Source organism: Ceratotherium simum, chromosome 36 (genome assembly GCF_057802395.1).
Source record: "Ceratotherium simum simum isolate JZ-2026a chromosome 36, ASM5780239v1, whole genome shotgun sequence".
Taxonomy (NCBI): Eukaryota; Metazoa; Chordata; class Mammalia; order Perissodactyla; family Rhinocerotidae; genus Ceratotherium; species Ceratotherium simum.
The window spans coordinates 20,180,770-20,205,164 of record NC_141935.1 but is presented as its reverse complement, the minus strand read 5'-3'; the positions used below and the strand labels follow the sequence as shown (position 1 = coordinate 20,205,164).

The 24,395-nt window shown below is 44.2% G+C and overlaps 1 protein-coding gene across 1 annotated transcript in view; it reads left to right on the top strand.

Moving 5' to 3' along the window:
• The first annotated feature begins 2,654 nt into the window (after window positions 1-2,654).
• DUSP10 (dual specificity phosphatase 10) overlaps window positions 2,655-24,395 on the top strand; it is a 38,569-nt gene continuing 16,828 nt past the window's right edge. The window contains exons 1-2 of the mRNA XM_004439675.3: window positions 2,655-3,348; window positions 5,519-6,372. Of these exons, the coding sequence (XP_004439732.1) occupies window positions 5,562-6,372 (811 nt within the window). The 5' untranslated portion in view covers window positions 2,655-3,348; window positions 5,519-5,561. The remainder of the gene's footprint in view (window positions 3,349-5,518; window positions 6,373-24,395) is intronic.

The window sequence follows — 24,395 nt, the reverse complement described above, 5'->3', positions numbered from 1 at the left end:
GTTTTCTCTAAGCCTTTCTCTGCCTTAGATCCAGTACCACCAGGAATCCACCTTCACCTTGAGGATTCTTTTGAAAACCTGGCTCTCACCCAGTCCCCATCTTCTGCCACCATCCCACACACTTAACCATTTGAGTGCACACAAAAAAAGTCATTTAATTCATACATTTGTTCAACAGTATCCATATCATATCTTATCTGTTGCCCTAAATTCTCTTCATCTTTTGGCTTTAATACACAGCACTTTGCACTGAAAGAAGTAATATTTTTATTACAATGTTTGTTCGTAGGAACAAAGATATAGCTCAGTATAATCATGTTAGAACATTCAAATACAGTGAAGATGCTTTGCTATTTCTTTGGGACTAAAGTTGAACATTAAGGCTTCGCTGGTTTATTTGTATACAGATCAGGTTCATAGCCATTGGCTGACTGGTATTACAAATTTAAATCTAAGGGGAGTACTTTAGACAGTATTTTCACATTTATGATTCAAAAAATAGGAACAAAATACCTTTTTTGTACAAAAGAAGCATAGACGAATAGCATCTGAAAAAATATCAATCTGCAATCTGATTTTTTCTGCCACTCTATAATTTGAATATAGACTATAGACTTAGAGATGCTTAATTTAAAAAATAATTACATCTTCGCATATGTTAATGACATGTTTATTCCACGTTTCAGGTTTGATAAATGATGAGGAATTTTGCCATCTTTCCCAATTTTTCAGCTTGGATGTCTCAGATTCTTAACCAACTAAATTACGATAATCCACTAGTTTGAAACTGTAATAAAATAATCATCCCATTAAATGAGTTACCTATCTTTTTGAAGTTACTTTCCCCTTCTGGCCCTCGTAGGAAAGGCTGCTAAGAACTCTTTTGCAATTGTATAAATCCCTACTTTGTTTGGGCTTAGATATTGAGGCATTAGCAATGAATTCATAATTTATAGATCATAAGTATCTTTAAATAGAGACACCCCATTTCCTGAAGCAAGGACAGTGCTTTTTTACTGAATGCCTTTTATCAGCAGAGAATCTTTTTTTCTGTGAGCACTCGTATCAGAACTTTTCCCTTTTTCTTTTGTAAAATAACCATTTTACAGATAGGTAAATGAACACAGTGACTCTGGATGAACAGACACAACAAATGAGAGTCAGAATCAGAATTTATATCCAGAACTCTCTAACCCTGAGTTAATGAATATTTTTTCAATAATTATCTGTGGTCAGGGAAAGGCAAGCTTGCAGCCTTCCAGCTCCAGATAGATCCAGGGTAGACCCTCTGGGAAGTTCTTTCCTGATTTCTATGGAAATTACCCAGAGCCCAACCTTCCTGGCCAGGACTTGCTGCTCCCCAAGGTGTAAGGACAGAATGGTGTGCCCTAATCACTCATTAGATATCATTAAGGGGGTAAATGTGTATGTGTGTTGGTATGTGAGTGTGGAAGAGGCTACACAAAGCCCTCTTCTGTTTAAGATGATTGTATGCATTTACTTCATGTTGAAACACAGGCATGAAACGACTTAGGCCTGGAGCCTGAAGTATGTCTCCAAACATCTTCCATCTGGTAAGAGAGAAAAACGATAGCCGGATATTCTATAGTGCTCACAATGTATCACTCCTCTGGAATTATTTCACTCTTTCGCCCCTCTTCTCTGAGACAGGAGAGGAGGAACAGAAAAAAGCTCTACTGTGTTTCCTTAGGGTTCTTGGTCGCAGACTCTCCCTACTCGATCTCGGCATCTCCACTCCTTTTCGTACCGCAAGACAACTCTCCCGAAGTTTCCCTGATATTTTCCTAAAAAGGTGCAGGCCGCCGTGCCTCGCCCGCCACTTCTCTCCTCCGTGGGCGCCCGGGCCAGCGACTCCGCAGCCGGCGCAGGGCGGGGAACCCAGAGGGGCGGCGCCGCCCCCTCGACGCTCGCCGGCCACGCTCAATCTGGTTATTGACGCTCGGCTTGGGCTCCTTTCCGCCAGCCGCGGCTGTTCGGAAGCGCCGGGCTGGCTGTCCTCGCTCGCCTGGGGCCCTGCGGGGTGGCGGGTGCCTGCCCGGGCGCGCGGGGAAGCCGAGCTGCAGGCTGGCGGCGGCTGGCGGGCGCGGCGCCGGGACCCTGCGCGCCAGGCGGGAGACGGGGCGCGGGCGGCCGGGGGCCGGGCCCGGGGGCGTGGCGAGCGCAAGGCGAGCCCCGGGAGGTCCGGCCTCGTGGGGTGGCGCCCGTGCCGCCGCTCGGGGTGCGCCCCCTGCAGCTTCTGGGCTGGGCCGCGACCGCCGCCTCCGAGCAGCCCTCCGCGGCGGCGCTGCCTCCGTGCTTCGTCCGGGTCGAGCCCCGGGAAGCCGGCGGGAGAGGCGGGGGCGTGACCGGGGCGCAGATGTAGGCTAGCCAGCGGGGGCCGCGCCGGGTAGCAGCAGGGCAGCCAGAGGGGCAGCGACATCTGCGGGCGGGCGGCCGACGCTCCCCGGCGGCGCGGGCCCGAGCGGGGCGGCCCCGAGGACGCGGGCCGCGGCGAGGCTGGGCGAGCCTCCCTGCCCGGGGACCCCAGCGCGTGGCCCGGGGCTGCGGGCCGGAGCAGCAGCGACGCCCCCGGCCGCGCGCTCGGGTGCGTCCCGGCGCAGGCGGCTCCGGCCGTCCGTGAATCTTGGGTTGGGGTTTGTCGAGTCACTTCGAGCCACTCGGAGAACCCGGTTTTCCCACTGGGGACAGTGATTGTTCTCGTTGTCTCTGGCCTTTAGAAAGTTACCCCGACGCTTTTGGTCATCCGTCCAGAGTAGGAAGGAGAAGTAAAGACACAGCGTGGTCTGTCCCTGGGGGAGGGAATGTAGGGGGATCCCGTCAAGTGGGCAAAGCCAGTTTCAGCCGGAGCAGGGAGTCCAGCCCATTGACAATTCAGCCCCGGAAAGGGTTAACTGCATCCAGCCGGTTCGGTTTACATGTAAATAGAGAGCAGCTGCTCCGCGCGGGCCCCGGCTGGCCCTTTTAAGTTTTTGATTGGTTGCCAATGACATCACCTCCCGTGTTATAACACAGAGGATCCAAAGCGGCGTCGGATAAACCCTCCTTAAAGAGACGAGGCCACGCCCCCGGCTCCTCCCCCTCTGGCTGCCCATTGGCCGTGGGCTGCTGTGAGGTGGCGGTCAGCTTTCTTCGGATTCCTATTGGTCCAGCGTGCCGTCGGTCGTCAGCCGGCCCGCCCCCTCAGAACCTTACATTTACAGTGTAGCAAAAGAGAAAGTAACTATGTTGCTGCTGGGGATCAATGAAGCCAAGTGAATGGGAGCTGAATGCGCGAATCCATAGCCGAAGCGAAGCGCCAGATGGTGGAGGGCTACGCTTATTTATGAAGTAAGTGGAAGTCACTGCGGCTACTCCTGAGAGTCCAAGAGTGTAAGGCTGAGTGACTGTGAGTGTATGTGTGTGTGTGTGTGTGTGTGTTGCGATGCTTACGGGCGAGCCACAGCAGGTGAGGTTACAGGGTTCAGGCTGTTGGCTCACGCTGCCCTGTGCGTTTACTCTCTCTGCAGTCTACTTGGATTTGGGGCGAAGAAAAGACGAGGTTTGTTGGGGATGCTTTGCGGCAGTTTTAAATGCCTGGGGCTTGTTAGTGCGCTATGTTGCGAAGGGGGATGTTGAGTGCCCCAGGAGTGGGGAAGGAACATTCTCTGACCACTTAATTTTCTTTCCAGCCCCTGCCTAGAGGTGGAAGGACTAGCGAGGGGTGGGGATAGCTCAGTATGTCTGTGAGAGGTTTCCTGGGCCAGTCTGGAATGGTTTCACGGGCAATATATACGCCCGACCCTCTACTGCAGGGATGCGGATCTCTTTACATACTCCGTGCGTGTGTGTGTGTGTGTGTGTGAGCCACGCACTGTGTGTGGAAGTGGAGGTCCCAGCTTGTGTCTCCGTCAACACGCTTATGCGTCCCTCTCCAAGGAAATCGACTGTTGATCCTGGGACGTACTCTACCAGGTAACACAATAGCAAAGACTTTCACTGCTTGGTCCAGCTGGGAAACAGTTATAGCTTCTGGAATAGTACTTGCTCTTCAAAAAATACTACGCAAGGGAGGAATGAAAGGAGGAAGGCAGGGAGGGAGGGGATTGTATCCTTCACTCCCATCCAAAGGTGGGTGAGAGAAACCTGAGTCGGTGGGGATCCGGAGATGCAATGGGTGCGTGCCCCTCTTTGTGTGCGTGTGTGCGCGCGCGTGTGTGTGGATTCTGCCTGTGACACTTTGGCTCTGTGTCAGAGAATGGTGACACTCGTATGTAGACGGATGACAGATGACATTTTTCCAGACATCTCTTGAAGTTCGTTTAGGTGAGCGACTCTGGCATGGGGTTTGGTTTGTTTTCTGTGTGCATGTCTAATAGGAGAGGAGCCAGCAGGGCTGGGTTGTAGAGTGTCCCTGTGCCTACAGGGAGGAAGGAACTGTCTCTTTGCAGGCGCTCTCTCATGAGACAGGAGGTAGACCTGGTGGGCAACACTTCACTGCCCCCTTTAACAGGGACGGGCTAATTGAGAAGTCTTCTTTATGGAATTCTTCCTCTTGAAGAGGGGGGATATATGTGCCAGATTGAAATATTATGCACAGTGGCTGCTTCCCATTGTGAGAAGCTCTAGGCTGCATAGCCAGTGGGGAAATGAAGAAGGGAGGAGGGTCGAAGTGGTCCTTTCCTTAAAGGTAGGAGAGGGGTGTGTGTCTGTGTGTGGGGGTGGACACAGCAAGGAAGTAAAGGGTGATGGATCTGCCAGGGTTGGGGTTTCCAGATCTGGCTCCTTGACTTGAGGCTTCATTTTAGGACACCAGTTTGTAATGAAAAGGGAAATGCAGATTAATTTATAATAGGCTAACAGGAAACATGGGAGGTTTTAATATGACTATCTTGTGCTTTTCAAAGGACTCAGTAAAATGGAAAACAAGAATAGCTCCTAGTGAAAGAGATTCACTTAGGGGGATAGTTTCATTCTGATTTGCAGAAAGTTGACGTCCACCCCTGATGTATATTTAGCTGCTGTATATTTCTGTGAGCCATGCCAGCGCTCTTGGTCATTCCTCTGCCTTTGCAGTGGGTGAAGGAATTAAATGGAAAGTATGCAAGGGTGGAAAAATGAGTCTTTCTCAAATGGTTGCAATATACTTCTGCCCAAGAGATGAGGCCCAGAATACTTGCCTCTTAAGAGCCTTCCTTTCTTTCTTCAGCTTTTCTAATTCTTTGTGTTTTTAGTTTCTCTAAGGCTGAACTTTGATGTAGGTCCATGAAACGTTGTTCATCAACATTTGCATAGACTCTACATTTAACCTTGGACTTAGCAACCAAATAGATGGGGGTCCTCAGGTTTACATCCTCTTTGAATCCATAGAAATGAGTTTCAAGCTTTGCCAGCATCCTAATAAAGGGCACTTAGGACAACTTTGCTCAGAGGGATGCAAAGGCCTTTCCTAGGGATTGGATTAGACTGCCTTTTGTGTCACGTGACTTTATTCTTTCTTTCCCCCTCCCCTTCTTTACAGACTGTCTTGAGTTCTTCTTGAATTGCCAGTTTTCAGCCTCCTCATGCCTCCGTCTCCCTTAGACGACAGGGTAGTAGTGGCACTGTCTAGGCCCGTCCGACCTCAGGATCTCAACCTTGGTTTAGACTCTAGCTACCTTGGCTCTGCCACCCCAGGCAGTAACAGCCACCCTCCTGTCATCGCCACCACCGTTGTGTCCCTAAAGGCTGCGAATCTGACGTATATGCCCTCATCCAGCGGCTCTGCCCGCTCCCTGAATTGTGGATGCAGCAGTGCCAGCTGCTGCACTGTGGCAACCTACGACAAGGACAATCAGACCCAAACTCAAGCCATTGCCACTGGCACCGCCACCACCGCCATCGGAACCTCTGCCACCTGCCCTGTCAACCAGATGGTCAACAACAATGAGAATGCAGGCTCTTTAAGTCCATCAGTTGGGGTGGGCAGCCCTGTGTCAGGGACCCCCAAGCAGCTAGCCAGCATCAAAATCATCTACCCCAATGACTTGGCGAAGAAGATGACCAAATGCAGCAAGAGTCACCTGCCAAGCCAGGGCCCTGTCATCATTGACTGCAGGCCCTTCATGGAGTACAACAAGAGTCACATCCAAGGAGCTGTCCACATTAACTGTGCAGATAAGATCAGTCGGCGGAGACTGCAACAGGGCAAGATCACTGTCTTAGACTTGATTTCCTGTAGGGAAGGCAAGGACTCTTTCAAGAGGATCTTTTCCAAAGAAATTATAGTTTATGATGAGAATACCAATGAGCCGAGCCGAGTGATGCCCTCCCAGCCACTTCACATAGTCCTCGAGTCCCTGAAGAGAGAAGGCAAAGAACCTCTGGTGTTGAAAGGTAATGCCCCTGCTCCCTTCCCAAGCATAGTCCTGATTAGCCTGGGGTCTCTGGGTTTTCTCTTAGAAGTACCAGCATTCTCCCTATCTTGGCTACAAAAGACCAAAATAGACTTTCTTCTTGTCTTCCCTTCCATGCCCTTTCTTAGTTATTTAGGTAGAGTGAGAGACACCCAGCAACCTTGAACTGGAAGTCAGAAGATTTGGGTTCCAGTCTTGATGCATCTTCTAATTTGCATTGTGAGACTCTCTGAGACTATTTTCTCTCTGACACTATTTTCTCGTCTTTCTAAAAAGGGGCTTCATAACACTAGCTGGTATCTCAAGTCATGCTTGGTCTGGTAGTTCTATTCCCTTCAATAACTAGTTGGAAAGTTATTGTCTCACAGACTTAACCCAAGCTGATGGAACAGAGGAAGCAGCCACTATGGTCAACCACAAGCAAGCCTACAGGTACCAGCTCTTTTTGTGGGAAATTCTTCCTCTTTCTCACTTCTCTGACCAGCTTGCCTTTTAAATGGTTTATAAAGCGACTGTCGAGAAGGTCAGAGATCCTTACGGTAAGGCTCCACAGAGAGTGTAAGTTCGCCAAAAACATCCATTCCTTTGCCAAAGCTCCAAAGGGACAGAGTCATTTTTATGAAATACTCCCTAAGACTTTGTTCAATCTGACGTCACCTAACAACCATTGGCTTCATGGCGCCCCGCAGGATAGGGTGGTGGGTCACTTGCCCCAGTACCTTGGATACAGAATAACTGTGAGATCAGCACTAATGAGCCCTGGCAGGAGGAATTAATTACCCACACAGTGTTGCCCAGCCTAGCAGGGGGATCCCTCCTCTTGTGTCCATCACTTGCACCTCTTTGCCCTCAGATACCACTCTTTGGGGCACTGTACATCACTCTTCCTCTTTGGTGTCTTCTGTCCAGTGGTGGTGGTGGTGAGAGATAGTCATCTTGTTTCTTCTCTTCTCTTTCATTTTGAGCCAAGGTACACAGTCTGGGCCACATCACCACCCATTCTCCTGAAGTGTGTTGACCAAAGGTGTTGCTGAGTTCCTTTGAATACCTTGCATATTTAAATTGTAACAGGCCATTGGGGTGAACAAGTTAGTTGTTTTGTCTTTGTGAGACAGCTCTGGCATTCTCCTTCTTGTCTTCCCAGTGATGCATTCTGCCTTTTGTTAAGTTGTGTTCTTGGAAATATGGTTCTGAATTCCTTTGATATAATTCCCCTTCTCATCCTCCACTTCTCTCCTCAAGCTTGTTTTCATTGGGCTCAACTACCACAAAGGCACCACTTTCCCTAGGGTCAGTGGGCTCTGACGGGAAGGAGTACATCATGGAGGTCATATCCAGAGAGTTCCAGCAGCTCCCAGGCGTTTTTTGTTGTTGTTGATGGGTTTTCTTGGGGTTACAGATATGTTCAGAGTTCCTCTGTGTTTTATTACTATATATTCTTGTTTGGTTGCCTTTGAGTGATTCCCTGTAGGTTTACCCAGCTAGTGTTCTCTCACCATGATCTTGGCTTGTCTCATCTTTTTTGGATGAGAAAATACAATCTACAAATTTCCCATTTGTGGTAGTTTGTCTTGGGGAACAAAGAGAGGGTGTAGCCAGTGGTCTTGATGGTCATCTCTTTGCTCATATAGAGTGGATGTTTTTGAGAAAAAGCAGGCCTTTTTTGTCTGCATGATATGAAGACAGGCATCAAACACTACAAATTAAGATGACCCTGGACTTGAACATGAGGATGATTAGGAGGAGCTGTAGATCCTGCCCTCTATTTTGCAGTGGGCATTGTTGTGTATGGAAGTGGCTTGTCAATCACTGAGAAATGCATCTCCTGGGTGCCCCTGATGAAAGTGGGGTTCCTCTCCCTCTCTCCTGTGGATGCAGCTGAGAATCTGGGCAGCCTGGGCTTGTTCCTCAGTGTCAGTGAGTAAGATAGCCTCAATGGGGCGGGGCTGGACATGCTGCTGACCTCACCACTGGGCGCCCTGGGTGGCCACCGTCAGGGCTCGTCATTTTCGGGTTGGTGAGACACAGCGGCGGTCGACCTGGAAGACGCCCTGGTGGTAGAGGTTGGATTATTTGTAGCTTTGGGGGCTTTTTCTTCAAATATCTGGGAATTTGGTTAAAAATATGTAGTTTAGGAGCAAAAGAGTCTGTGATCTACTTTATCTATTATTATCATCCTTATTATTTTGGTCTCTGTTGGGGGAATGGCCTAAAATTGGGACCAAGATGGGAAAGAGATCAATAATGGAGTGCATCTAGCTACCCTTTCATCTGGGTAAACCATTATTCACCATGGAGGTGAATAATGGGGTGGGCATCTCTCAGAAGGCATGGCCGGAAACTTCTCCCAGGTTCTTGAGTGGGTCAAGCAGACCATTTTGGTCTGGCCTCTCTGCTGGGGTTTATTTTAGTAATCCCTTCTCTTGGTGATGTAAGATTTTATTTTATCAAGAGTGGTAGTGGTACCATTCTGGAGTGAATGATTTTTGCGGAGAAGATATGGTGGTGGGGGTAGTTAGAATTGAAGGTAGAAACTTCTAAGACCTCACTATTTTCAGAGATTTCAGTACAATCTCAGGTAATTTATGGCTGGCCCATCTGATTCTCTGGTTTATGTTTGTAAACACTGGTTGCTACCCTCTCTGTCCAAGTTTTAAGTCCCCCTGTTTCAATGCCACGTTCTCCATTTTTGGTGCTGCCCGTCAAGTAGAGCGGCTGCTCAGTTACTGTTTTAGTAATGCTGTGTCAGGTTGGGAAGAAACTGATCAGAGGCGCAGGGGCCCCTGGGATTAAGTTACTGTTCTAATTTACAGTCCCCTCCCTCTTGTGACCTGTGTCTGAATCCATATTTTATTCTCATCTTCCGAAGAATAAATGGCATCAGACCTTTGATTCTACTCAACCTGGCAAAAATGATCCAAATGCATAAATATCTAGGGATTTGCAAAATCTTTGAAAGAATTACAATCTGTTTTACCCAAAGTGGATCTTTAATATGATTTCTAAGCAAACTGAATAAGAAGGCTAGACAATTCTGGGCCTTCCCTAATGAGAGCTACCATCTTTACTAAGATGTTTATAAGCCTCCCTTTCTTTTCAGCAAGGCTGGGTTCAGGGAAATAATTTGTCATTTACCTATGTAGGAAAGGAAAGTCTACTGTCACCTCTTCCTTAAAGACAGTCTATGCCTTTAAAAATTTTATTATAAAAATTTTCAAATATATAGAAAAGTAGAAAAGACTATAATGAGCACCTATACACCTATCACCTGATTAAACAATTATTAATATTTTCCCTATTTGCTTTTTCTTCCTTTTTTGGTTGTTGAAATATTTTATAGTATAGACAACATTTTAATGTATTTAAATGTTTCATGTTAAACTTGGTGTTTTAAAATTAATAAGGCTGGGAATATCTTATAGTAGAGTAGAGATAACATTTTCACTCCTAAATACTTCAGTGTCACATGCCCATTTTTGAGAGTTTGTCAAACTTAGAATTCTACTGTGACTAACTGGCTATCAGATCTACAGAGAGGCGTCCCTCCCTCAGAAGGAGAGGCCTCCAGGTGCCTCCTTAGGGGTCTGTAGCTCCCCTTTACAAACGAATATGTCACGGCCCGTGCCTGTACTTGCTCTGTGCTGTCATAAAACAAAGACTGGCTGACTGCTTCAGCCTCAGACAGGACTGCCTCTGTACCAAAGGCATATACTGAGGAGCAGGGAGGAGAGGGAGAATCACTTCAGGAAGCTGACACACAGGGAAGATTTAACAACATAGGGAGTTTGGTTTTTATACTCTAAAACTTTCCATCATAACTCCTGAGAAATGGGCACCATAGATTGCATACTTTTCCATCCTCAAAAAGGATCCTGAAAGGAACATTTGTAGGCAATATTGAGTTTGATGACAAAGTGAATGGCTATACTCAGAAATCAGAGATCCTGTGAAAATATTCTTTCTGTTTCTGCTTTGTTTTGTGGCAGGAACAAAAGTTTCCTCTTTTCTGTCAGGGACGTTATGAGAATCTTTTAAGATATGTGAAACAAAGCCATATCTATATTCACAAACTTACTGTTGTTATTCTGGGCCTCTGTTTAACATTCAAACACGGCAAACATTAGCCTTGCAGCAAATGGTGGAGAAATTCAGACAGGACTTCAGATCCAGTCTGTCTGAGCTCTGGTCTCTGTTCCCCCCTTACTTGCTATGCACTCTTGGGCAAATTGTTTAATCCCTTACTTCCTTAATATCCTCATTTACAAAAAGAGGATATAACCGTAGCTAGCTCGTAGTGTTAGTTTAGGAATGAAATGACGTAATGTGTGCAAAGTGTCTAGAACAGTTCCTCATATGTATGTGGTAGGCACTCAATAAATGTAGCTTAATTTTATTATTACTATTGGTTGTACAGAAATGATGGTACCAGTAAAAAAGTAATTTTGGCTCTTCTTCCAAAGGAGTACTAATAACAAGCTAGGTTAGCGGAGTGTGTGTGTGTGTGTGTGTGTGTGTGTGTGTGTGTATGTTGCTATGGCCTAAAAATAACTTGGTGACTGTTACCTAATTTAAGTAGCATACAGTTGGAGTGCCAAGTAATTACAAAAGCATGTTGGGTCGAGAGGCTGGAGTAATTTGGGCATATCCTGGAATTATTTATTTGTAGGGGAATTTGTAAAAACGTGATGATAAATCTGCCCAACTAATGTGCCATAACTAAATAATGAAAGGATAAAACTATTAAGCTTTGCTTTTTCTGGCCTCTCATCAGGCTGATTTATTTTTGGAATAAGGATTGTAGTCTGACTATAAAAGGGTAGGTGGAAGGAGGGGGGGGAGGTGTGCTTAATTTTGCAAAATTCTCCAAGCTTTGAGTTGTGATGAGATGGAGTGTGAAGGAAAAAGGAGGTGATTCATTGAAAGTTCTGCTCGTTTCTCTAAGAGAGTCCTGAAGCTTTTCCCTGAACTGGGTCACAGTTGCCTGTACTATCTCTGAGCCTTTGGATATCCTATTCTGCTTCCTCATTAAAATGTAAGTGGAAAGATACATGTGAGCTCTCTCCCATCCCCGTCCTTGCTCCATCTGCTCCTCATTCACTGTGGGCTCAGCAGAGTGGAGTTTAGCTCACTTACACCTGGGTTCAAATCTAGGCTTTTCCACTGATCAACCATAGATGTCCTTAGGCAACTCAGGTCACCTCTCAGAATTCCAGTTTTCGTCCGTTGTAAAATTCCAACATCACGGGATGAACGGAGACAATGTACATACAATGCCTGGCACATAGACAGCTCTTAATAAATCAGGCCCGTGGCCCTGCTCCCTCCCCCTATGCTGTTTCAGAACCTGTTACGTTAGACACGGTGGGGAGGGGACGGCAGGTTGTTCGAAGCACAGTACTGTGAGAGCATGTTAAGTAGGAACCGCTTGTCCTTACCAATTCAGATCAGTTAAGTTAACCATCTGACTTGTCAAGGGCAAGTTCAAGAAACTTCTCTCCTGAAAGTGGTAGGTAATGATTTTAGATTAGAAAGAGCAGGGTAGGGGAAGGGAGTCTTGGCAAAATCACAGCAGCAGAAAAACTCTGCCACAGCCTTGTAGCACACACACCCTCAGGGGCAAGGCGTGAGTCTCTGACCAGAAGCCAGCCCTGCGTCCTTAGCCTCAGTGTTATGAGCAGCCAGTCTCCCTGCTCTGGCATTGCTGGGGAGAAGTTTGGGCATAAAAATGTGCTGATTTGCAGTGCCTAGACAATTTAATTCAAGTAGGTAGATAAGCATACACTACACAGTAGGGGTAGAAATTTTAATCCCAGGAGAGGTCATCTTACCTTTTTTAAACTCAAGAATCCCAGTTTCTAGAACAGGAAGGAACCTTTGAGGTCCCCTAGCCCAGTAGTTTTTACTGCAGACTGCTCATTGGAATCACCTGGGGTGATTTAAAACCTATGGCACTCAGTCCCACCTTCAGAGATTCTGATGAAATTGGTCTGGGGTGCAGCCTGCCCATCAAGAGTTTTAAAAGCTCCCCAGGTGTTTCTAATGTGCAGCAAAGTTTGAGAACCATTGATCTGGTCTAGTCTTCTCATTATGCAGTTACGGAAATGGGGCCTAGAGAGGTATATCACTTGTCCAAGGTCACATGCGTGATTAATTTTAGAGCCTTAATTCTTGGTACTAAAATAGGTCTTGCCAGGTTGATAGGTTGATATGTGTGTGTGTTATTATCTAATGATAACAGTTTCTAATGTATAGCATGCAAACATAAAATAACATATTTAATCAATCATTTTGAGGATTGATACTTTTTTGGTTTAATTTTGAGATTTCAGTCCAGAACTCTAGGGACTTAAGTTTAAGATCTTTTGAAACCTGCAGCTGATGGTCCTGTTATTTTCCTGAGTCCTAGAAACATGGGACAAATACTAACACTGATTTAATCCCATCTTCTAGGGAATTGAATAGTTTAAGGAAGAGCTGGAAAATATCTATCAAAATGCACCCCTGTACCCAAGTGTCTCAAGTTTCTAGGGACTTTTTGGTAGGTTGGTCTCTACGGATGTACCACCTTGTGGGTAGAAGAGATTCATTAGTTCAACAAATATTACTGGATGCCTTCTGTGTTCTAGGATCTAATCTTAGGGAGGGGTATCTGTTGTCATAACCCTTACAATCTAAATGCTAGAATGAAAACATATACGGACCAGGCCAGTGTTCCAAATCCTTTCCAGCTTGAAGATCATGTACCTGTTTGTATTCTTCATCCTCTTCTGCCACACAATCTTGTTTAGGGAGCGCTTTATCTTCAGGAAATGTCATTCTCCTAGGAAGTACATGTTTGTGTGGCATTTGGCATTTTTCTCCTTTCTTTTTCCCTTTCAAAATAGAGTCTGGCCTTTTCTAAGTACATCTTCATGGACCAACAGAATTTCTTTCCAGATTCTTGATCCGACAAGAAATATTTTTTTTTTATTTGTTGGTTTTTAAGGGAAAAGGAAGTATACATTCTCTCTCTGCCTCGGAAGCTCAGGGCCGACAGGCCTCCTCCGAGCATCAGAGTGGAACTTTGTAACTTGGACCTCAGTGATTTTGGACATGTTGCTGATAAGAACAAGGCCTGTGTTGATTTTTTTTTTTCCTGCACGCTATCTATGAAAAGAGGACATGGTAAGCAAACAAGCATTATAAATGATATTTCAAAGATAAGGCTTTGGCCGGCCAAAAACAAAAGGTTTGCAAGTACAATTAAAAAGCACTCTAAGGGACAGGGCTGGGATGAAAATACAAGTCTCTGTCATTTCAAAGCCTGCGTTATTTCCCCTAAACCATGTGAGTCTCTCTTGGGCAAATTTTCAGTGGCTGTGTTTCCATATACTGCATGCTCTACATTCATATCGTATAACCCTACTTATTCAGAAAAATTGAGGGAAGAGGAAGGAATGATTATGAACCACAGCCTAAATTTTGTTGTAGAATATTTAAAAATATACATTTTCTATTCAAATTGATGTAGTGTCTTTTCTGATTATGAAGTCTTAGACTTTTTAGATGTTTTCATCCATAAACCAAAAGGAAGATCCTAGCATCCTTTTTTTTTTTGGAGCTTATGTCTGTATCATCTATTATTACCTACAAGTTTGGGGAAAAATATCTATATATATTCCACTATATATGTATTCCAAATATATCTAGATATAAAAATATCTATATATATTTCCCACCCCAAGGACACCCATATTTTATGTAACTTAAAGAAAAAGGACCTCGAGGCTATGCTTTTGGATAAGGAAATGAGCTGTGTGCAGCCTGGTACTTTCATATAGGTGAAAGGCGATTACCCCATGCTCTGCCTCTGGCAGAGGGGAAGATCACTAACAAGAAGAAAAAGCGTTTGAGGATTCATCAAGTTATCTGTATTGCCCTTAATATTTTATTTGTGGTGAAGGCCTACTCATTTTTTTTTCGCCCCCTAAGACTCAAATTACATAGAGAACAAAACAAATCCAAACTCTTCCTGAGTGCTTCAACAGAGAGTTTCATCTTCTTTGTCTTACCACCCAGAAAGGAACCCTTCAGGCATCTGTTGCCCATTTCTCAATCAAGTAAATAGACGAAGCTGCCTGATCCAGGGAGTAGTGTCAGGTTGGTCCTCCTGTGAGGAGCGTAAACCTCTCAGGTTATCATGTGAGCTCAACTGATCTTATTTTGTGTCCTTAGGTAAGGAGGCAGACACCGCTTTGCATCAGAACATCACTATCCAGTTCTTTAATAATTTATATTTATTCTATGGAAGAAATAATCCCACATTCTCTGAATCATGGCCCCGAGGTCCACTACCACTGGGCCAAATATGACCAGCTGTCGCTATTGACAAGTGAAAAGAAAAAACAAACTGGAAGAAAACAGAGGAGGGGCGGGGGTGGGGGAGGGAGAGAACAGAACAGTATGAGGGCAGAGGGTACTCTCAGGGTCAGGGTGACAGTATCTCCTAGCTCCTAGACTCAAATCCCAGGTTCCAGTGTTCCAGACTGTGAGTTATTGTCATTAGTTATTACAGAGTGTCTGCTTCCCTCTTAAAATAATAAGACTAGACACAGACTTCTAAGAGGGGCTTCCTTGAAGGGATAGGAGACATTTTCTTGGGTCTTGTATTTCTAGTCTTAAAATAGCACATTTTTATGATGAGACTTTATAAGAATGGTCTTAGGCTTCTCATGCAGTGATAGTTTAATCTGACAGTGGAACATCATTTAATCACATGTAACTGCTCTGGGTCTGACCAACCTATCATCCCTGAAATTAGAAAATTACTTTCCAGGTAGTTTGCAAAAAAATTAATAGTTATTGATGTTTTCTAGGTGCTGGGCATCGGGCTGTCATCTATGTGTCTTATTTAGTTCTAGGCACAGCTTCTTGAGAGAGTTTTTAGATCCTCAGCTTTACAGATGTAGAATCTGAGGAACAGATTAAATGTTTCCCCCCACATTATTAACCAGTAAGTTGGAGAACAAGCATTGAAACCCAGTTCTCATCATCTCAAAACTCAAGTTCTTTCCAGGCTGGCCACATGTTTATTCACACATGAGCTATAATCTCATTCCTTATGGTTGTTCTAATTGTGCTTTATCTCTGAGGTGCTCTAAGTTATAATCCTCCCCCCCCATTTTCTTGTATATCCTCAACTGAAAATTCCAAGGCTGAGAAGAGTTGGCCTACTCTGTCCTCAGAGAAGAGCTGGCTTCCTGGTGACCTTGCCCTGAATTATATCCCAGCCTTCGGCAACTTCACATTTTGGTCAGGGCAGAGGCTTTTAAGGAGTAATAAATCAGTTAAAAACACTTTTGAAAACTGCAATAATTATCTCTAACATTTATGAAATGCTTATTATATGCCAGACTCTGTGCTCGGAGCATGATATCTCATGATAATGCTCCAGGTTACATATGAGTGACTGGGACTCAGAGAGGTCCAGGCACTCGTCCAAGATCACTCAGCTGGTGCCAGGTAGAGCCTGAGCATAGAGCTCTTATGCATCTGCTCGTTGCATTTTCAGTGTGGAGAACCTTAGAATGCATTCTCCTAGTAGCCTGTGGATATGAGGGTGATGCTTCCTTCTTCTGCATGTATTAATATACTCACTTACTTTCTAGAGTGGAAAGTAGATGAGTGAGAAGAAAGATAGTTACAAAGTTAGATATGGCGAGAAAGAAGGAATATGTGATGGGTGTGTATGACCATACCTCAAAGACTCTAAAACCCAAAGGTATTTGATTGCTTATGTTTTATATTCATTAGCCATTTTATAGTGTGGATATTAACTGCAGATTTTTCTTCCCCTCAAGTGTTTGAAGAAAGAATCTCTGGCACGTTATCATTATCCTTTGGGAAAGTTAATTCTCTGGGATAAGTGAACAGGGATTTCTTCAAACTACTTACTATTCATTGTTTTTCTCTGCTTTCTTCGCCTTTTTTATCTTTCTTCCTCCCTTCTACAGTCTAAGCCTACAGACACAGATCAGGTAATCAGGGACAGATCTTGGAACAAGCATAATTGACACCCTTGAAGGATAGCAGAATGGACCCCTTGGAATACTGTGCTAGAAGCAGAATTCATTCAGGCAGAATTGTTGAGCATTTGTTCTGACTGCCCCATTTTACAGATGTGGAAACAGATTACTTACCTGAGAACATATAAGTAGCTGGTAGCAGAACTGCCATAGGATCCATGTTTCCTAACTCTCAGTTCAGTAATTTTTTTTTAATGCCAGAGGGAGTATAATCGTTTGGTTTATATCTGAGTTGTTATTAAATAAGCAAATCTTGTGGGTCTAAGTGTTTGGCCAGGTCACTCCGTGTTTGTAATGAGCTTATTAAGCAACTGCTCAATGAATCGGTCTGCTGATTTGTATTTTTATTGAGACTTCTTGTTAGGAATTTCTATCTTTTCTGGCAGAGGGAGTATAGTATGGAGACTAACGGCACAGGTTCTAGAGCCAGGTTGCTGAGTCTGAATTCTGACTCTGTCACTTATTAGAAGCAGGAACTTGAGCAAATTAAATTTGGTGTGGCTCAGTTTTCTCATCTGTAAAATGGGGATAGTAATGACACTCTTCTCATGGGACTAATTGAGGATTAAACTAGATAATATAGGTACAAGCGCTTTGAACAAGACCAGACACATATTAACTAACATTCATTAAAAATTTACTGTAACTGTAATACTAAGTATCTACCATAATAATTCATCATTATCTACTTATATCCAAGGGATATATGACTGATATAGTTGAGTAAAATGAATTGACATCACCACTGGTGCAATATAGGTAGAAACAACTCTTCCATGCTTTTTAGATCTTTTTGTCTAAAGGTTTGGAAAAACCCACTGTGTCTTATGGGGTGGATAGATAACTACATCAGGACTTTTTTCTGAATCAGTGCCATACTGGAAAATTATATGCTGTTTCTATGTAAGAAAATCTTATAAAATTAAGTCTTTGCAAAGACTCAATTATATACCCCTTGTTGGAATATTAAGAAAATTTTAGAAAGAAAAAAAACAGATGACATACTAATCTCCCTTACTGGCCCAGTTTCATTTTTACATATTCTCTTCATTCTTTAGCCATATATGTGCATATTTGGCAGAGTTTTTCATATAGAAACTGAAATTCATTTTTACTTTATATCGCATGTACTTTTGCTTCCTGTAGAGTCATCACAGATTTTCTTTTAATGTCATAACATGTCTTATTTTATGGATGTATCACATTTTACTTAACTAATTTGCCTATTAATGAAATTAAGATTGTTTCCAAGTTTTTGATATTATAAGAGAAACCTCTTGAGGGAATCCTTTGTTTGGAATCTACTCCACTCCTCATGGAGGGAATTGGAAGCTCAGGGCCAGGCACCTGGGGTTTATCTTTTTTGTCATCCTAATTCCTTTCACTTTTTCACTCCTGCTTTTCTCTCTAGAATGTGAGAGCCAACTACCCATCATAGTTATTGGTTTTTAGGGAAGGCTTTATCCTTGATCACAGGTCTTTGCACAAATTCAGATTGTGTGTACAGCACAGGTACCCTAAGAAGGCATGTGTTGTAGACGTTGGGTTTCTACTTTGGTGGGCAGAGTGAGGAAGTATGGAGGCACCGCTCGGTGCTGTTGAAAAAAAGAAGCTCTTGTGGAAAGAATGATCTGCCAGGACCAACAACACTTTGTTTCATAAATATGAGTCACTCCCAGTTTTACCCTGTTGATAAGACACTTTGAAAGGGACATCGTTACAGTAACAGCAGAGAGAGTTAGACTTTGTGAGACGCTGAGTAATGTGTGTTTATGTTTCCCGCCCTCCTCGTTTTTTTAAACCCTGGGATTTTAGGGCAATGCTGAAGTCTTCCGAGGACTTAAGCAAATGCAGTGAAAAGAATATCAGAATGGAAAGACAATTCCCATTAGTTCTTTTTTGCCAAACTGAGGTAAAATGCCCTTTAAATAGGAGCTAATTCTCTGACAGATAATTAGCTTGTCTTCCTTGATAAAGTATGTGAATTGGGTTGAATTTATTATAATTAATCTTGCATATTATGTAAAAATGCATTTGTCTGCCCTTATTAGGTGAATCTCTTCATTCCTACCTGGAGGGTGGCTAGGAACCCCACCCCCACTCCTATAAGAATTGAATGAATTGGATGAATGTCAGAGTAATGGGCAGCTCTCTGTTACAAAAGTTGGGAGAAGCTGAACGTGGGGCACCACCGTTAAAAGAGACAGAGCTTTCATATTAATATCTGCCTCTTTTAAAAAAACTTTGAGAATGCTTTAGGGCTTGAGAATTAGATGCTACAAAGCTGCCTAAATAATTACCTTGAAATCAATCTCCTGCTAGTGACATTCTTCTGGATTTACAATGCAGAGCTTTTTCCAGGGAGTGGAGAGTGGGGTGATCAGCTGGCTACACTTAGCTGGTGGCTGGGCAGTGACTCTGGGAGATGGCCCGAGAGGATGACGAGTGGCTGCTCGGTGACTCACTGACCCAAAGCTCCTCCCTGCAGTTTTTCTTCCTCCCCATCTCCTAGCCATTCAGAGCTCTTTGAGACTTCCCCATCCAGCTGTATGTTGCTCTAGGAGCATCTTTTCCCATTGAAAGCTATTGTCCATGGTCACTTGATTTTGCCAGTATTAAAATGTGTGTTGGGGAGATGTGGGGGTATGGGAATAACAGAGCATACTATGGATAATCAATCTGAGAGCCTCTCTACTCCAAGTTGAAAAGTTTCTTCTGAGAGGAAAACGGCTATTTCAGTCTGCAGGAGCTGACTGATACAGTGCGGCTTATTGCACCTTAGATTTTAGTCATTGCCTCTACATGTGTGCGCATGTGTGCTCACACACATTTTAGTTAACGTTTGTAAGATGGGGATGATAATGGCACTGAGCATTAGCTCATTTAATGGGGATAACAACAGTCATTATCTCTATCTGTGCTGTCCAATATGGTAGCCACAAGTCACATGTGGCCACTGAGCACTTGAAATGGGGCTAGTCCAAGCTGAGATGTGCTGCATGTATAAAATACATACTATATTTCAAAGACTTTGTATAAAAAAAGACTGTAAAATATTTCATTAATAATTGTTTTAGAGCCAGCCCTAATGGTCTAGTGGTTGAAGTTCGGTGCTCTCACCACTTCAGTGGCCAGGGTTTGGTTCCTGGTTGTGGAACCACACCACCCATCTGTCAGTTGCCATGCTGTGGCAGCGGCTCACAAAGAAGAACTAGAAGGACCTACAACTAGGATATACAACCATGCACTGGGGGGCTTTAGGGAGGAAAAATGAATAAATAAATAATTGTTTTAATATTGATTATGGGTTGAAATGATACATGTTTTGGACATGTTGACTTAAGTAAAATATATTATTAATGTTAATTTTACCAGTTTCTTTTTACATTTTTCTATGCAGCTACTAGAAAAAAAGTTTGTTACATAGTAGCTAGTGACACATTTCCACTGAATGGTGCTGATCTCTAAATAGTAATAACAGTATTATTATCCCTACTTTTTAGATGAGGAAACTGAGGCTGAGAGAGGTTAGTTAAATTGCCCAAAGTAACAGAAGAAAGCCAAACTCAGAGCTGTCTAACTCTGGAGCCCACCCTCCTTGATACTACAGAATTGTTGCGTAATAGAGAACTTGACTGTCTTTTGTCCTTGGTTCCTGGGTGGTAACCTCTAATGACACCTGAGCTTATGCTAATGAGATGATTCAGAATAGGGATGGGTCATTAGAAAGACCAACAATGTGATTAGAGGGTAGAGGCTTTGTATTAGCCTGACCTCCTCCTGGGAAGAAAGGAGGGCTGAAGATTGAATTCAGTCAATCATGCCTATATAATGAAACCCCAATAAAAACTTTGGACACACTTTGGACACTGAAGCTCAGTTCAGCTTCCTGATTAATGAACACATCTATGTGCTGGAAGGGTGATAGATCCTCAGAGATGGAAGCTCCGTGTTTAGGAACCTCCCAGACCTTGCCCTATGTGCGTCTTCATTTGGCTGGTCCTGATTTGTATCCTTTATAGTAAAACTGTAATAGTTAAGTACAGCACTTTCCTGAGTTTTGTAATTCATTCTAGTGAACTACCCAAACTGAGGGGGTCTGGGAATCCCAGAATTTTTAGCCCATTGGTCAGAAGTGTGGGTAACCTGGGAACCCCTGGACTTGTGGCTGGTGTCTGAAGTAAGGACAGTCTTATTGGGGACTGGACCCTTAACTTGTGGAGTCCGTGCTGACTTTCTGTCATTAGTGTCAGAATTGCACTGCAGTTTTGCCAGAATAGACAGCCTTTCATCTGGATATATGTTTTAGGGGCACAGTGATTGGGAAAGTTAAGTCCTGCAGCTTAACTTGCTTATCTCTCTAACCCCATATCATGGGTGACAATGGCCAGTTACATTCTAGGCTTGTAAAATGACTGTCTTCAAGCAACTGCTTTTGACCACTGCGCTTAGTCTGGAGACAGGGAAGCCTCTGATGCCACCATGCCCAGGACCCTCCAGCCTGCAACTCTTGGGGTCCCCTCTACTTCATCTCCCAGACAGCACCACCTGAGTGGTGGTGACATACATGTGTGCTGGCACCTCTTTGATAACAGATATTCTTAAATATTGACGTTGAGATTGAGTTCCGTGTAGGGAACTGATGTAGGCTGATAATATGGGTAAGGAGTAATTTGTGACTTTTTTAAAAAATAGTTTGCATTGTCTAGAATCATACTTTTGTAGCGTGGGTCCTATTACATCTCATAAACATTGTGTTTGAACCAATTGTAGTGTTTTCTTCGGGGGCTTTCGTTTGGGTTTTTAAACCATGATCCCACATTTTATTTTTCCTTTTTGATTTGGTCTCTCTTTCCCTGCTTAAAATAGACACTGTCTCTTGCCTGTCATCCTGCTAACTCTTGTGTTTGTGCTCAGGCCTGGCCCTCACCCTGCAAGGCTGTCTTATGTTACCAGCTCCTGGAAAGTGGACTCCTACAAGGGCATCTTGGGGATGCCCTGGAAGGCACATTTCTAAGAAAAGACAAACATAAACTCTGTAGTTATTGCAAAGGAAGATTCCTTCACCAATGAAAACTAGGAATGAAACAAAAAAGTGTTCTAAGATTTGTAAAAGAGGTCTCTTGAAATGCCCAGGATGACACGATTTCTATCTAACTTGATCCAGCCCTGGGCACTTTTCACACTGCAGTTATGCCAGCCTTGCTCTTCAGAGCTGTTCAGTTTTAATTTTGGGACAGTTAACTCTTAGGCAGTTCTCCCTGCCACTTGCAGTAACTGTGGGAGGGTCACTCCCAGTCTCTAAGAGGGATAGAGCAGGTTCATGAGACCCAACTAAAGAGGTACAGAAAATTAGGCATTCTCTTTTTATGATGTGCCCTTGAGTGTCTCACTTTCTGGAAGACCAGAGGCTCTGAGGCCCCTTCTTTATCTTTCGAGAGCACCAATTACCTCTGTGAGAAAGCCAGGGCTGTAGCAGCCCTTTTGTAGAGAAGAGGAAACTCCTGTGTTTGAAGAAAAAGCTCTTATGATATAATTGTGTTTTAAAATGCCCTTAAGGTTAATTAACTTGCCCAAAGGTGCATAGTTAATGAGAGCTTAATGGATTTTTTAGATCCAGATTGTGTCTCTTCCACAGGAGGCAGAAGAAACGGCCCCCAGGGGTGGTGAAGACACTCTGTCTGAGTCATCTATCTGTTACCGCTCACCAACTCTAAGTGGGTGGGCCAGCTAGCTTGGAGAGGGCTGAGCAGATCTTGTTGGATTGTGTACACTCCGTACTATGCCCCCAGCCCATATTTAGTGCTTGATAAATGTGTGTTGAAGTGAACTGGGGGCCCCTCCCACTGTTCCCTGACATCCCCCAGACTGAGTGCTTCCTCTTAAGCCCTCTTTTCTCTTTCATGGCTGCTTTCCATCCATCTCCACCATTCATCGCTTATACAGAATGTCCAAGGGGGCAGCTTGAGGAGGGGAGAAAGGGTTGAAGGCCACCAGGTGTGAGTTGTCTTGGATCTCAGCCCTCCCCAGGCGTGGTTATTTGTCACATTTAAGACCTGGCACTCCTGCTGGCTGCTGCTTCTCCGTGAGCCTTGTTGGCCCTCCTTCCCAGCCAGGGGAGTGGCAGGATTTCTGAGTCCTCCTGCTGCGTTCACTAGGCTGGCCCTGCACAGCCTTTCGTGAGTCATAGCCAGACAGCATCATTTCAGGTTGATCTTCAGTGTGTTCTTAAAACATCCCTTCTGCCAGTGCTTTTGCTAAGTTTCCTCTAATGTTCCTTCATCCCTCCTTCTTTCTCCCATTACATTTATCTTCAGGGATTATATATTTTAAAAAATTTTTTAATCTCCTGAACCCCTAGCAACATACTGAACAGCACATAATAGGTGCTTTACAATTAACTGGCCCTTTCTCGTCTCATTCCAAAGTTCATTTAATCCAGAAATATTTAATGAGCACCTACTATACAAATCAGGTCTGGCTCTAGGTGCTAAAAGGTGAATACTTACAATTTCTAATAACTACCAGTATTAGCTCATTAAGTTCTCGCAGTAGCTCTGTTGTTGCCTGTGGTTCCTGTTATTAGCCCCATTTTACAAATGAGGAAACTAGTATACACAAAGGTTAAGCAATTCTGCCAAGATGCACTGCTGGAAGGTTGTCGAAGCAGCCGGGGCCCCTGCAGTGAACTTTCATGCTCTGCTTCCTCTAAGACAAACAACATCTCGTCGTTCTTGGAGTCTACATTTTAATAATTACAATAAACAGGTGAAGAGATAAACAAGTAATTTCACATAGTGGTAAGGGCTTTGAAGACAATAGGGGAGGATCGATATAAATTGAATGTCAGGGAAGACCTTTACGAGGAGGTCACATTTGATCTGAGGTCTGAATTGCCTATGTGAGGAACTAGGGGGAGAGAGTTCCAGGAAGAGGGAACAGCAAGTGCAAAGGCCCTGAGGTGGGAAGCAGATCACCCAGGCCTCACACATCTTATGACAGCTGCTCTCATGCTTGCCGTTGTTCATTAACATCCCATTTATCAAAGCTGTGTTGAAGTTATAGAACACTAGAATTGGAGAAACTTACAGATTATCCAAACTCCTGCTTCCATATAAGTGGCAACAGAGGTGGCAGAGCTAGCAGCCATTATCACTTCAATGTGGAAAGATGGGTTGTGTTCTGAGTCCTGTCAGGACTTCTGCCACCCTGAGCAACGTTAGGTGTGGCTTCAAGGGGATGTGGCTGGGAAGTCTGCTGGTGCCAGATGTGGGTGCATCCCAGGTCAGCTCTCCATTCCACATGTCCCAGATTGAACTGACTATTACTTGGCTGGCCCTCCACTTAGCCTTAAGTCCCTGTTGACAGTATATCATCCCAGCCCACCTCCTCAGAGATGCCTTTTGGTTGTTTTATTTTTCCCTTCATCTCAGAAGGTGGTCCACTAGGTGGGGACATGCTAGTTTTTGACCTGATGCAACCTCATGTGTGTGTCTCTCAGTGGATGGAGACCTCACCTGGCTTCAGGCTGACCTTTCCAAGCTCAGCCCTCATGGGGTGGTCTGACTGTTGGGTATGGACGGCTGGGTGAATCCATATGCAAGGGGGGCTCACGCCTGCTCTCTTTGGCTGTTGATCGTTAATGCTCAGGCTTGCTTAGTATTCTTGCCAAATATAGAATTCAGCTCAGTGACTAGAGGAAGTTGTTGCTATGCCTTTCGTGAACTGAAAACATTGGTTCAGTAAAACAATTCAAGTTTTGATGTTGACACTCGATCCTTTCCCCTGCCACTTCTTGAATTCCCTAAGCCACAGCCCTTTGACCTCCAGATCATATTAAAACACATTGTCATAAAGTAAGATGCACGTAGCATACAGCTTTTTTGGCTAGGCACTTTCACGCACGATCCTAGCAATGGAACCCACCCGGGCTTCACTT